Source organism: Siniperca chuatsi, linkage group LG6 (assembly GCF_020085105.1).
Source record: "Siniperca chuatsi isolate FFG_IHB_CAS linkage group LG6, ASM2008510v1, whole genome shotgun sequence".
In the NCBI taxonomy this organism is placed as follows: domain Eukaryota; kingdom Metazoa; phylum Chordata; class Actinopteri; order Centrarchiformes; family Sinipercidae; genus Siniperca; species Siniperca chuatsi.
In genome coordinates, this window is record NC_058047.1 from 30,750,012 (window position 1) to 30,765,777 (window position 15,766).

At 39.9% G+C, this 15,766-nt stretch overlaps 1 protein-coding gene across 15 annotated transcripts in view; it reads right to left on the reverse strand.

The window, feature by feature from the left end:
• Nucleotides 1–8,336: 8,336 nt before the first annotated feature.
• eps15l1a (epidermal growth factor receptor pathway substrate 15-like 1a) overlaps nucleotides 8,337–15,766 on the reverse strand; it is a 72,604-nt gene continuing 65,174 nt past the window's right edge. For 14 of the 15 annotated variants that reach the window (XM_044198439.1, XM_044198436.1, XM_044198445.1 and 11 more), the window contains one exon: nucleotides 8,337–14,921. In XM_044198439.1, the coding sequence (XP_044054374.1) occupies nucleotides 14,775–14,921 (147 nt within the window). In that variant the 3' untranslated portion in view covers nucleotides 8,337–14,774. The remainder of the gene's footprint in view (nucleotides 14,922–15,766) is intronic. The other variant, XM_044198450.1, reaches the window with a different exon arrangement.

Sequence of the window (15,766 nt, forward strand, 5' to 3'; positions counted from 1 at the left end):
GTGGACAAATGACGCGTGGTACCTGGTGAGGCCTTAACGGTGCTGAGGGGTGAAGGTGAATGAGAGGCCAGGCCATGCACTGCTACAGTGTTTCAGCCTGGTTTTAGGGTTTGACTGATATTATTAAGTAACTATTGGTGATAACACCGGTGACATCCCTAAAAAGAACTCATCAGAACGATTAGACAGTTCGAACACAAGCCTCCAGGTTAGTCAAACTTATTTGGAAAAGAAAACAAACGGTAATTTTAACAGTAAAATTATTACCCAAACTGTCCACTGCAAACATCACATCACCATTCTATCATAACTGATATAAATGATGGTCAAAATTAGGAAAATAAGAAATTATAATCATACTCAGCTGTAAGTAGCATGCAGGTATGCCAAGTGGTTTATTTGTGTTGACTAACGAACACAGAGATGATATTTGCTCAGGAAACTCATACTTGCACTGGTGCAGCAGTCAGAAGGCCTGTGTCTATTTTTGGTTGTGAAAGGCCACACATCTCGGTGTCATCTCCAGGATGGCCCCGTGCCACCGTGAGAAAAGAGGAACCCCCGTCTCTATCATTAGTACATTTACTCAAGTGAAAAATCTAACATTTTCATTTCACTTTTTCAGCTGGGTACAGGAGGGTGGCTGCTGCTGCAGAGCGTGGGAAGTTCCGAACTGAGAGGTCAGATGGTTTATATGTTGGTTTCTGCGTTCTCTCAGATATGCAGCCATGTGTTGTGTGTGAAACAACTCTGTATGATGGCTCCTGAAGACTGTGTGTATAAAATGATGCACAAAACCATTTCCATTTGCTGGAAAGGTGCAGCTTTTAATCAGTGAAACAAGCTGTTTATATATATGTGATAGACATACTGAGGTCATAGTGTTGAGTTCCTTTCTAAGCTTAAAGGGTCGTTTCATCAAGTTCCAAAGAAACATTTTCTCACTTACCTCTAATTGTATCCACCCATGTAGATGGTGCAGGTTTATTCGCCCAGCAGATATTTGTCTCTGAGATTTCTGCCTCCACTCCAATACAATGCAGGTGAATGGAATTTCTTTTGAGGTGCTGACAGCCGGGTCCATAGCCAAGATTTAATATGGAGGTCATGAGTCCAAATTTCCTCCATCACAATCCCACTCACCTGAGAAAACAAAATTATATCTCCCAATATTGACAGTGCTGTCTCTTGTTTCTGTTGCTTCTTTGCACGGGGTTGTGTGTATTCCATTGGTGATACTAAAACCTTTTTATTTAAACATTTTAAATGTATTATTTATTTTTCCTAAAAACTGTCCAGTTTTAACACATTGAGTTTAAAAATCAGAATCAGACTCCTACATGTGTAATGTGTGTGCAACTGTAGAATGTAAACTTTTTTCATGTCATTAAACATGACTTTGGTGTCGTCAGTAGTAGCTCTGCCTCTGCTCACAGCATTGTACATTACATTTAAGATGCCAGTAACATCAGTGTCAGGGACTTCGGTAGTTCCAAAACTGCTGACAGTGAGGTCTGTGATAATCGAGAGCAGGGACACTGTTTCTGCTGTGGAATTTTGTAAATGTCATTTTTCAGTGCTGTGAGCAGCACAAACTATGTTTTAAGGTAAACAAACCAATAAAAAAAAAGGTCAGAGATTAAGTGGTTAAGACTTTGGAACAGAGATCCTCATCAGATAACCAGCACTGATGGGTAGACAGCACGGTGCCACACTGAAGCCATCGGCAGCAGGTGAAATCCTCCAACCTGACCTCTGCCTCAATCAGACAACAGTTGTCTGACACACTGACAGAGGCTGAGATCCACTGTATCAGTGTCTGTTGTTTTATCAGTGTAGGAGAGCCTCCATACAGCTGATGGCTCCTCTCCTCTCTGACATGACATCATCGAACATTGACAGAGCCCGGCCTGCTGCCCCGCTCTTTTCCAGCTCAATTCACTCGATTGAGATTGAAGGACTTTTATTTGGTTCCCTGATCGCACATGAACCATTCCACACAAACGTCCGGCGAGTGTCGCACCACCGCTCGGCTCAGCAACTCCTCCACCTCAAATCTATAAACCTGAGGGATAAAACTCAAACGTGACATTCCCACAGTGAAGCATTTTCCCCCATTCCGATTGCAAGAAGTGACTTTTTCACTGATTCTCCCTCCTAGCCCGCTATCCAAAGCTAATATTTTCAGTTAGCAAGAGGCTGTAAACATGTTCACAAGCTCATGTGCAACAGTTTATCTCAGAGGAACTCCCCTCCAGAGTGTTTAACAGCCTATTCTTCTCCAACTCCAACATAACACACTCATAAAGCCATAAGTGTGCGGAGCAAACTGATTCCAGAGAGGTGGAGATCAGCAGTGTTTCACTGGGTCACAAGGCCACTGAGGATTTAGGCACTCAAAATTTGCATTGATATTTTCTAGGGCTCAACTTGATCTTCACATATTGAGAAAATATCTTGCTTGTTTTAGTAAGTGGAAGCTAAAATAGAGCTTAGTGATACTTTATCATGACTGCTGATTCTTTACCAGAGACATAAATGAGGAGACTTGAGGTAATATTCAGTGGAAAATTACTTTACTGGTGAAATTCAGGGAAGCAACTGCTTAGCTGGAAAAATCTTATCTGAATGGATTCCCGGAGCCACAGGTGCCCAGCACTGTCTGGAAAAAAGTGGGAATTCTATTTATGGGAAGACAATGCCATCTACTGGGATAGCAGGAAACACCTGCTGGAATCCAGTCCCTGAACGCCTCATCACACTTTTACTGAGTTAGGGAGGTGGTTCAGTTGGCTTCGGACCTTTCCTACGGTTTTCTGTTTATTCTACTCATAGGGCCTTAGGGTGAGGAAGGAGTGAAATGAGGGAGAGGGAAGGGAGAGGATGAAGGAGAGATATGGCTAGCAGCTAACAAGTTCATTTTGCTCCCATTGACATAACACGGAAAGAACTCTTTTTTTTCACTTTTATTTTTGCATTTGCACTTTTAACCCACTGAACTGGAGTCCCAGTTTTGTTTTGTTAGATGAGTCATTATATACAGTATACTTGTAAAATAAGGATTGAAAAAATGAGAAAAACGATGCGTCACACATTTTATGTAAAGGAAAAAAAGACGAGCTAAAACTATTTCCGTCTCCTACAATATGTAAACACAATTCAACAGCAGCACTCAAAACTAAGTACAGCCTCCAAAATGACCACACAAACTGAACATTATTGTGAGGTATTAGGTATTATTTAATGCAGGGCTGTTGGATTAGGCTGATTGAGTTAGGGGAACCTAATAAACTGGCAACTGACTGTAAATGATTCTACAATAGAATCTTACATCTAGCTGCCTTTAAATTTGTTAGTTGCTATGTTGGGAAGCATTACCGCATGCGACATATCTGAAGTATCATTAAGTTCATTAACTCTTTAGTCCACAGCTGAAGGTGTGGGCGTGTTGCTGAAGGGTTGGGAAAGCTCTAATTTTCTTGGCTTTCACTGAGGCAAAGATCCACTGAGGTCACTCAAAACATTGCTCTAAAAATGTAGCTTTCAGTTTGTGTTTCAAAAACCTCTAAAGAAACTGAATATTGATTGTCGGAATTTTGTTCACTTGGAGCGAGACCAGCTCAGAACATGTGGAAAGAGTAATTTAGCTGGGATTTTAGGCTGCATGCATATTCTACACACACACACACACCTACACCTACACACACACACACACACACAGACCTTTCATTTCTACATCCATCCTGCTCTGACTGTCATCCCTCCCTCTATGCTGATCACATCGACCAGGCTGTGATCACAACTGCTTTCAATCAACTCAAGTCAGGAAAGATTTCCTCCCTCTGCGTGTGTGTGTGTGTGTGTGTGTGTGTGTACATGACTTCAGGTGAATACCTACCCTCTAGCCTGGTTTCAGCTCAGTAACCAAACTGGCTTTTGTTAGCATTCAAATTGCTAACAGACTTGTTGCTTCCGGCCAGTGTAGCCTGTGGATTGTAACACATTCACACACACACACAGAAACATGCTCCCAGGCATGTGATTGCCATGAAAACGAGATACTGCAACATGTCCTCAACTAAATACCTTGCAGACGGAGGTTCACTCACACACACACACCAGCCCTTTGGTGTGTGTGTGTGTGAAACTAATTTTTAGGCCAGTTTGAAATTTCACCAGCGGATTAAATGAGTTTTCAGCCAAGGTTGATTGAATGCAGCCTGCCTGCCTGTGTGGAGGGTTGGATTTGAACTGTGTGATTCTCTGCCAGCGGGTGGCTGTGTATCATTTCTGTGTAAACAGATGAAATCAAATATTTTTGAAGTCAGATTTGCATGTGCCTCATATCTCAAACAGATCTGGTGTTTGGTCAGGTGATTTCTGTTTGGAAAGCCAGCTCAGATTTTCAGAGAAAAGCAGGACTACGGTTAAAATGAACACGAGTCTAAAGCCATGCTAGCACCTCTGTGAGGCTGTGCTTACTAAATGCATGCCAACATGCTCACAATGGCAATGTTACCATGCTGATGATTAGTAGGTGTAATGAGAGTATAAGTGAAAAGTAACCTCATGTGAACAACTCAACCACATAAACTAAATCATCTTATTCTAAAAAACTGAAAAGCCTTTGACAAACAGAATACATGTGCATTCAGTGGTGGAGTACTTGTATTCAAAATAAAAGATTTCTCTACAGATAAAGAAGTTTCCTTGTTAATCGTGTAAAAAGGTTCATTTACTGTAAACCTGTACCAACAACAACACTGACAGGAACTGTAGCCAGGATTTTAGACATACTAAAGTCATGAGTCAGTCTCTAAAATATAACTGATTTCAAGGAAATTCCTCTGGAAATCAACAATGGCTTATGAACACAACATAACTAACTGTAACTCAAACAACTGTCTCACAGGGTTTTTTCCAGTAAACTTTCTAGGAAATACAAACTTATAAGATAACGCGTTTTATTTCTCAACGTGAAGGCCTAAATTGTGTTTCTAAGCCCTCTCTACTGTGCAAAGAATAAAACTCTGATGGAGGACTACTGAACCCTTTACTTATTTTAATGGCCTAAAAGTAAGAATCAAACAGAAGATCCGTACTAATTGCCTTTAGTTTGCTTTTTGATCCAGCATCTGTAGAAGATTTTTGGATGTGCGTACCTTACGCCCCTTTTGTCAATGACCTAAAAGCAGCCAATTTAAATATACTGTGTGTAAATACTGCCATTCTGGAATCAGCCGAAAAAACACCCACCACGAGTAAGTTCTTACCTGTAGAATACACCTCCCCCAAGCAGAGCCACAGCCAGGAATTTAGAAATACCCCTTTTTGACTAGCATGGAAAACCTTTTTTTCAACATTTAATATATTAATTTACTGTTAACATATATTTGATCTTCCCGCATGGTTGTCTATTTACTGTTTCAAAGCCTACTCCCCAATGAAATATAATTCTGGTGGAGAAATAGGAAATCCCTTTAATTTATGTTTTGGCCTAAATCAGGCATATTTATCAGTTTTCAGAATCAGCCAACACCAGGTGTAAACTACAAAATTAGGGTGAACTCATCCTCCGTCTGTTAAAACCCCTTAAATTCCCTCATACTCTTCTGAGGACATGACCTCAAGGTCCTCAGTGGATAGCCCTGATTGTAATACTATGGCTGCAACAAATTATTATTTTCATTTTTGATTAAAGTTTTGATTCTTTTTTCAATGAATTGTTTACTTCATACTGCTTCATAAGTTTTTTCCCGGACCAGAGCTCATCCTCAGCTCGGAGCCTGTTTGGGATGAGTTTAGACAGACCTGACAAACACAGACTAAACTAACAATAGCACTGCTGCTGGCATTATTTTCAACCATGTGTATATGCATGTTCATCCCCCACACACACACACACACACAAAGTACATGTGCTTTGAGGTTGAAAATAGTGTAGCAGGACAGTGTAGCAGTGCTGATGAGGCTGAAAGTGAAAGCACAGCCACAGAGGATAGAATGAGAAAAGAGATACCGAACAAGTGCGAGGGCAAACCAACGTTTATCCTCCAATTCTCTCTGACCCACATTCACAGTTAAAAGCCAACAGGCTTTTCATTTCCTCCTCTCCATTACCATAGGGTAAACACAAACCTAGCAAGGAATTTCCTGTTATTCCATGCAGAGACAGTTAGCATTCGCTAACATAGCAGATTGCTTGAGTTTCAGCTAATATGTCCAGAAATGGCCACTGTATTTGCACAGCATTCATTTCACACTGCACGGCTATATCCTTGAAATGTAGCTGAGTGTAATTCACTGCACATTGTGGCTGTCTGAAAGGGATGGAGTTGTTACTGCAGGTTTTCTTTAAGCTCTTTGCAAGGCCTGGTCTGCTTCACAGTCTGTCAGACAAGATGTCTATACCACCTGTCTTATTACATGTAAGAGCACAGTTGCACAGTTTCATTTAAAGGATAATGCTGGTTTATTACAAAGTGGGTGTTTTTTTGTTGTTTTGTCAATCATTTCTATCAGCTATGATAACACTCTGCTCATCAAAGTAATTGCTGAGAACTGGGAACAGTGGCATCACACAACTAAACCTGCAGCTACCATTTAGGGCACCTAGATCATATCCTCAGTATTGTTTCTGGTTATTTGGTGATTTTAATGACCTGGTAAGAGTTTACATTCTACTTCTCTAACTGCAAAATATAACTTAACACTTAAATGAATAAATACAATGTAAGGGATCCTCAAGACAGGGCCTGAAGAGATCAGGTAACAAAGTACAAGCCACACTAACACCTTAATCATGGCAGTTAATCATGTTCTTTAGTGATGTATTATTCTCAATAAAATTAGCACACAAATTCGCTTTCAGTGCCCTGGAGTTCTGGGGCCGTCAGTTGCCAGTTTAGCCAGGTTGGTAACCCAGCCTTGGTGGTTGGTCAAAGCTGAAGCAGTCTGCAAACTGCGATGGATGTTAACAACAGTCTGGGTAATAATATTAATATTTGTTTCCTCTTTGAAATAAGTTTGGCTAACCTGGCGGTTTGTTTCCAACCCGTATGATCGTCTGACTGCTCCTGTTTCTTGACCTGTCAGACTTCAGTGAAGTCACTGTGTTCCCAGATCTCACTCTGGTGAGTGCAATGTACAGCATCAAGTGGAGATCAAGGCCCAGTCCAGAGAAACAAAACAGTGGCTTGTAAATATTCCTCATACAGTCGTCTTACTGTTGTTCATAGTGAGAGACGAATGCGATCAATTACTCAGTACAGTCCTTTGGATTTAGAAAAGTTTGAAATATGACAGGAGCAGGAAACAATGTGAATGTGCCTAAATGTCTCATTATTTGCTAAAATCAAGATTAGAAAGTGAATACTCTTGCACAATATTACAAGTGTTTATTCCCCAAAATTGTGCACAAAACTGCACGTCTAAAATGAGGATAATTGATAACATGGCAAAGGCATGCTGGTCTATGGTTTCATGCTGGGCAGGAAAGACAAAAAAAAACAAAACAGTACACTGGACTCTGTCAAGACCAAAGACCATAATAAGAGAGACCCATCGTCCAAGATAAAGAGAGAGAGAAAAACGCCTCTAAACTGAACTCGAGACGATGATCAGACTGAATTATTACAGCCCTGGTTACTACAAACAAACACAACCTTCACTGAGAAACTGGGTGTACTGACGTTTACAGCGTGTACTACCTGGGAAGGTGGGAAACCTGCTGGATTGCTTTGTGGCACAAAACAGGAAGAGGAAACTGGTCCAGAGCAAAACGAGCAAAAGCTTTCAGAGTTTCTTGGAACGACAGATAAAGGATGGAGTGTAAGGACCTTACCAAAGAAAACTGTGGGACACACTCACCCCTTGCCACCATAAGCAGGAAACAGCCTTGGATGCTGCCAGACACCTTGCTCACACAAACACTGTTGTGTTTTGTTTTGTGCTGTTTCTGTGTATTTGCAGTGGAGTTGCAACAATGGGGGAAACTACAAGCTTATGACGTGTGTTACAAACTGTGGGGTGTCGAGTTTGAAAGGCAGGGAGGGTCAAATGAAAAGATGCCGAGCTGCATTATGGTAAATGTAGGATTCAGATTTTTGGAGATTTTCAGGATATTTTGGCCTGTGCTGCTTCATTTAGATCATTCTTTTTTCTTTTTTTTTTAAATCTGCTTTTTGAGAGTCTCACAAGTGGTTTCTGGAAGTGCAATATTAAATTACTGCAGTATTCAACTCAAAATCTTCCTTGTCTCTTTAAGAATTGAGCTCTACTGGTCTACATGTAATTATCTTCAACTGGTCACCTGTAACAAATCAAGCAGCAGTCCATTCTCATTTAACTGAAATGTTTATTCTAGTAAACAGTACAGACCATGTACAGAGGATCACTGCTCAAAATAAACCAGCATCTGTTCTCTCCTCTCTCCTTAACCATCCTGCAAATGGTTCCCTTTCAAGTTTACTTTTTCTTCTTTGTCTTGACTTTTTATAAGACAAATATAACAGACATGATACTATACAGACTGTATACGCATCGTATGCATCTTAATAAAGACAGCTCAGATTATTTCGCCTACATGGGAGGAAGGGCAGTTGAAGGCAGAAAAAATAAATCCAACAAGCTTCAGAGAAGAGAGAAGAAAAAATCAATTTTGGCTGCTTACTATTAAGCATCTGTATGAATAGAAAAAGACAGAAATCAAAGACTTCGTACCAAAATGAAATCTGAGAGAAATAACATGAATGTTAAAACTATTGAATTATTAAGTTGTAAATCTGGATATTTCTCAGCTGTCATCCTATAAAGATTTTAACTACTAGCTTTGCTGATAATTAAAAAATATTGAGAAATGAACATTGTGTTACCATTTTCTTTCCCCAAAATAGATTAAAAAAAAGCATTTTGGAATGAAAGGTTTGTAGATTCTGCAACTAATGGAATGAAATCAAAGCGTGAACTTCCTCTACAGAGTCGGGACAGAGTGGTTGTTTGCGAATGCATAAATAATCATATTAAAAACGTACGCTACATATCAAAAACATCACACTGGTTTCACAGGATACACAAAACAATAAAAATAAACATTATCTATTGCACAATGGAGGTATCAGATAACAAATACAGTATGAATGATGGTAACAGTCTGGGGTCGGAGGGAGGTGGACAGAAACAAATGAAGAACAGATGGAGGCTCACAGTTCACAGTAGGCTGGGTATCAAGTATCAGTTCCTTTTGGTACCGATCGAAATGTGTCTGTAGCAGTGAGTGTCAAAAATACAATAACTTGGCATCAAATATCTGTTCAGATTTGTAATATTGTAACTGACTCTTTGATTAAATAGTTCCTGATTTCATTTTGCTAATTTTAGACTAATTTCCATTTGTACATACATTTAACATTTCAGAAAATGGGCGTATTTTTATTTTTTTTTTGGAAAAAGGGATTTCAGAAAAAGTACTGTTTTGGTATCAAAACGTTCCAAATGATACCCAACCCTACTTCTCAGTGGTTGTGTTGGCGTGTCCAATCTTGACCTTAGAAAAAAAAGTTGACAAAAAAAACTTTTCTGAGCTTTCCTGAGCTTTCAACTGTGATATGTGGTTGAAGGCTCCAGAAAAGCCAGCACATGCAACTGGTGTTTACTGATTTTTGTCAAGGTTTTCTAATATTCAAGTACTAGGTTCTGCTGCTGGGCGGTACTATAGGCAGCATTTGGCATTTCACATGACAACTGCCACATTATCTATGAAGCCCTCTGCTTCCTGGATGTTACTATTTATACTGTGTGAAAATATGACAAGTTGCCCAACCCTCCTCCCAAAGCAGAGTACCACTGCATCCTGTGACACTCAGATCTGTTCTACATGATGAATTGCTGTTCACACGTTTCACAGGGTTTTTCTTTCAAAATGCAGCTGAGCCATCTGGCTGTGATTAAAACACCACAGACACACTGAGACCAAATTTAAGGTGACACTTTTGAGGCGACGCTTTAGTTAACTGGAAATGACTGTGTTAGCAATGGCATTCCATATAAAACTAAAGGTTTACGGCTGGCAGTTCGCAGCAGGTTATGTAATGTAATGTTCATGCTAGCATTAACATAACACTAAAAACTACAGTGCCCAGCTGTATATATATATATATATATATATATACTATATATTTCTGACCTCACTTTTCTTTTTAAAGATTTACGTCTTCAGAAGAAGTTGTAGCTGGAAATAAGGAAAATATAGAATAACACCAGCCATACCTTAGGTATAACATAACTTAAAATACCTTGTTAGCAAAGCAGTGCATTCTTTATCAAAACTAATGGAGCTGACAACAAGCTACCCTTTGGTTTCAATGAGGAATGAAAACAGATGTAATGAAGTTCTTCATATAGTAACATTCTCACTACAGTGTGGCAGGAGCATGACAAAGATTCAAAATGTGTTTTATGGCTCAGAAGTAGAATGAAGTTCTTCAGGAGGTGTTAGCCGTGTACAGCTTCGAGAGGCTCTACGTACCGGGGACACTGCTCCCTACAGGTACACAGTTTGTAACAGCTACAGCAAAGTAAATATTCACGATATGTAAATAAGACAAAAAATGGCAGGGAGAGGCAGTTCACATTCCCATCTGGCAGAATCAGTGGCTGCACACCAACTGTAACTTGAGCATTTCTGTCCAATTTGGGTGAATTGACATTACACAGATTTTTTTTTTTGCATTTTTACCCCCAGAAAGGCAGTTCCACACATGTATAATATCTGGGAAGGAAACAAAATGTTAGATATTTCAGTCATGTTGTTGACCTCCTCATTACCATCACCAAGACAAAGTTTACACACTATCTTAGTAGTTAATCATTTTTCAGTTTTCCACAATGTGCTCATGGACCTATAGCATTAAGTATTTTGTTTGTCCTGGAGTTTCACCTAAGATGCAGCTTGTTAGCATTTGACAGAGACCTAGCCCCTGGATGGATATCTGATGGAACCTAGACATTTGAATGAAATACGCATTCATAACATTTGTTATGGGAAGAATGTTGGAAATATAAACTCCCCCTGATAGTGGGAAATACATTTAAGACAGAACACAATGAACCAGGCCGGTGTAAAATAAGAAAAAAACATGATTTACTGCAACAGAGAGCAGTTCCTTTGAAGTCAATACAAACAATGTAAAATCAAATCTCATCGTGACACAGGATTTCATCCTCGCTCACAAACAGGAATCTACTCAGCAGGTGTGCGCTGTCACTGAGCGCACTCCCGTTGAGCAGACTCCTGCTGGTGAAGGAAGAAGAAATTCTGCGCCATCTTTGACTTCACTAAATCATGTTTTTGTTCCTTTACATCTGCCTTAGAAGTCATTAAGGGGAGTTTGTATTTTCAATTTTCTTCCTTCAACAAGTTTTAGAGTCAGAGTGATTGAAATGTCTGAGTTCCATCAGAAGACCTCCAGCACTGTATTAAATCATATGATGTTTCTGAGACTAAAGTACTGCTAGTGGTTACAACTGGTCTCAATAAGGAACACAAACGAAGTCAACAAGCTTTGCTTTAACAAAGCCAAGTGTAAGTCTTCTTTCTACCCATGATTACCATGTTATGGTAATGAAAAATGAGAAACTCTATGTCATCCTTTAAAGGAACATTTAGAACATATGTGCTCTGTGCAGAATCCGACTGCAGGGCATGCACGTGGTAAAACACTAACTAAAGCATATGATTGGTCACGGACACACAGAATACAGACTCGCATATATAAAATACAACACAACATGATATTTGAAACTACTGAGTGAAACAGAAAGTCTTCAGAAAATAAGTTCAGCAGAATCCGTTCTGTTTTTAAGTCCAAATGAAATCAAACTCCAGAGTCGACTTCAGTCTGTCTCACACAAGCATCAGTCACCACTTCAAGTAAAAGGGACAACTCAGAGAAAAACAAGGTGAGTGGTTAAGTCCACGTTGGATCATCAAACTATGACACATCAGAAACTACAGTATTTCCAATTTCCAGCCTAATGACACCTGAATTCAGCCAGTCCCAGACCTTCACAAACACTCTGCAGCTCGTGCTTGCTGGTCTGTAGAGCACTGGAGTGACTAAAACTCAACTACAAATTATAGCACAAAATTAACTACATTAATTTGGATGTTCTTTTAAAGGTCCAGTGTGGAGGATTTAGTGGCATCTAGCGGTGAAATTGCAGTTTGCAACTATTTGAGTACCACTCGCCTCACCCTCCCCTTCCAAGTGTGTAGGACAAACTATGGTGGCCACGGAACTCGCGAAAAACGCGAATGGCCCTATGTAGAGCCAGTGATTGGTTTGTCTGTTCTGGGCTACTGTAGAAACATGGCGGTGCAACATGGAAGGGGACCCGCTCCCTCTGTAGATAAAAACGGCTTATTCTAAGGTAATGAAAACACAACGATTCTTATTTTCAGGTGATTCTACACTAAAGAGAACATCCTTGTAAATATTATATATTTCATTTCTGCCAACAGCTCCTCGTACATGTTACACACTGGACCTTTAAAACAAAAATGTCAAAATAATAAAATAATAACCAGCTCAGGAAATAAAAACTGTGTTAAAAACCTTGCTCTCTAAAAAGAAAACAAGGTCAAATGTAGAAATTTCCCTCATCTTGCCTTTCATTTGTCGGATGTGGTGTGACATCACAGCATTGGGATCAGAGCACAGCTGTCGAGAAGAGGCATAGTTAGCTCTGTTTATCTATATACAGAGGACAGCGGGAGAGAGTGCTGCATGTCATCACAGCAAACTCTCCACAGTACAATCTCACACTCATGGACAACGAAAATATATCTGTACAATTTGTTACTGTAACTCCAAAGGATATATTGACATTTGAAACTGTTATTTTCATTTGTCAGGTACTTGTCACATGAGAGGGAACCCGTGTAATGGATCATAATGGGTTTTTTGAAACAGTTGAAGAGCAGTTGCCTTTTCCTTCCTCCCATAATGTAACAAGAGTGAAATGTGAACATATCCGACTAATGTTAGTTAAACGTTTTCTATTTCACACAGGAGGAGCCCCTGAGCCAGTGGATGGGAGTAGCTCTCCTGGATGACTATCTCACACCTGAAAGTGAAACAGAGACACTTTGGACTCTGGACCCCCCCCCTTCTCCAACTCTGTGTGCATTATGTACATATTAGTTAGAAGTTAATTTAGTTTGTGGTAATTTGATTAAACACACATTTATTTAGGAATATGCACCATGCAAAACTGAATATGAACAATAATAAAGACCTTAAAATGATACATAAAGATCAGTTTACATGTCTTGGTCAGTACTACTCATCTTGTAAAAACAAGTTGGGAAGTTGTATAATGTCCTCTGTGGCTCTGGAGAAGCTTTATCAAGTCTGAGAAAATAACTGCTGACGATGTCATCGTGATGTCATTGGGGTTGTCTCAGCTTGGGCTCGGAGACTATACATTTATAACAGAAAGCCTGTATTACAATAGGGGGTGTGGAGTTTGAACGACACGGGTTAAATAACAGGAGTACCCATTTTAACTCGAGCCCCTCCACAGCACGGGACCTCATGAATAGGTAATAATGCAAGTAGCGCCTTGAGGCCCTTATGTCAGTTTACATTGTGCTTCAGTGGTGCTCAGCATATTCCTTAATTCCTTACGCAATGAAATAAATTACCACAAACTAAGTGCCACATAGTGAACCTGGAGCCTTCGGGCCCCCTGACTGTCTGTTGCCTGCTTTGCCTGGTTGATAGTCTCTAATCTCATGGTAAACCCTGGGGTGCTATAAAATTAAAAGGACAACTGATATTTGGGGAAATATGCTTCAACTCACCCAGAGTCAGATGAGAAGTTCAATATTAATTTAATTTCTGTGCATCCAGTACAGTTTAGCCTCTCTTAGCACAAAGCAGAGGGAAACAGTTAGCCTCCAGCAGAAGTGAAAAAACTCAACTAATATCAACCCTCTCACTTCTTATCTAAGTCCGGGTTAGTGACAGTATTTCCTGAAAAAAGAAGAAGAAAAAAAACTAAAAACTAAAAACAATTGTGAATTGAAAATTCTCAATCCTGAGGAGTGTCAAATCCATCTTCTCTATATGCCTCTATAAACAAATACTTGTAACACTAAATACTAACTGACACAGTCTATACCATCAGCTCAATGATATATCCATGTCACCCCTATATATCAGGAAAGAAATACCTTGGCAGTTTGAATTGTAGTGATATTTTTCTCACTGCTGCTAGTTACAATGGAAGAAAAAAAGTTTGTCTTTGCTCTTTTGCTACTGATAGCAACAGTTTCGTTAGCATGCCAGTACATGCCATTTCCCCACATTGTGTGTAAAGCTGGAGAAGAAAAACATGCTGAAATTCAAACTGTCGAGGTGTTCTGACAGCAATGGTCAGCTAGTCTGCTTAGCCCAGAGAAGGGATCCATTGCATTACTGTCCAGCCACTATAGTGCATATACAGAGTGCATCCATTTGTTTCCATCAAGCACCTCTTCCTCTCCTCCTTCATCCTTCAGTTCTCTGTCTCTACATGTCAGCAAGAGAGTTCTGCAGTGATGACTTTTCGACCCTCAGTTTTGTTGTCTTGTTTTTTAAGCAGGGTCAGGGGGGGGGGGGGGACCAGAGTTTATGAACACTTGAGTTAGTCCAGTGACGTGCCTTCTGTCTGAACATGTTTGTCTGCCTGTCTACGCGCTGTGTGTATTTGTGTGTGGTGGGGGTTCCAGGTCATGCGTTGGACATCTCAGCCTTGCTGAGGGCGATGGCCAGCTCCAGGTCTTCCTGCTCCTGCTGTCTGAGCCTCTTCAGCCGCTCGCGCTCTGCTCGCTCACTCTCCCGCTTAGCCCACTCCAACTGCTGAGCCTCATTCCCAAACTATGGAGAGAGAGAGAGAGATAAAACCCGCTTTTCAGACATGAAATCTGTTACATTGCTGATTTTATGTATCTAAAGATGTCTTGTTAGAATTTTTTTTTTTTCTGGCATATCGCTTTGATTTTGACAGTACAGTATAGAGAGACAGGAAAGGCAGGGGGGTGAGAGGGGAATGACATGCAGCAAAGGGCCCGGGCTGGAATCGAGTAGCTCTACCAGGTGAGCTACTGGGGCGCCTGTCTTTTTAGATTTTTAAACATAGGTCTGTGTTACATCAATGTCTATTATTCAAATAAATGTCACCTACTACATGACAGGGAGCACAGGTACACCTGTAAAATCTAATGCAATCCAATACAACAGCTCAGCCAACAATTCTACCTTTACAAAGACATTAAAAGTCTTCCTCTCTAATTTTGATTACTGTTAAGAAGCAATAAGCAGTAAAAAAGGATTTGAAGGAATTTGTTGATTGTCACATGAACAGTTGAGCTGTTCAAAGTATCATTTAAAATACCTTATGGTCAGATCAAATAAAAGTATTGGTTAAAAGCAATATTGCAATTTTCACCTGGAAAAACAGGGAAATGATAAATAATCCAGCGATACACATGCAACAAGCGTCCTTCATTCATGTTAGAAATTAAATAAATTGAGCTTTTTGCTTATGGTTACTGGTAATCTGAAGAGAGTAACAACTCGGTCACTTGGTCTTAAGTATTACATTTTCGTAATCCAGAAAGTAAACGTCATTTCCTTTTTCAGCAACACATGATGTAAGATCTATCAAAACAAATTCTCCAACATACATCTGAAATTCACTGCCTTTATGAGCATTAACTAAC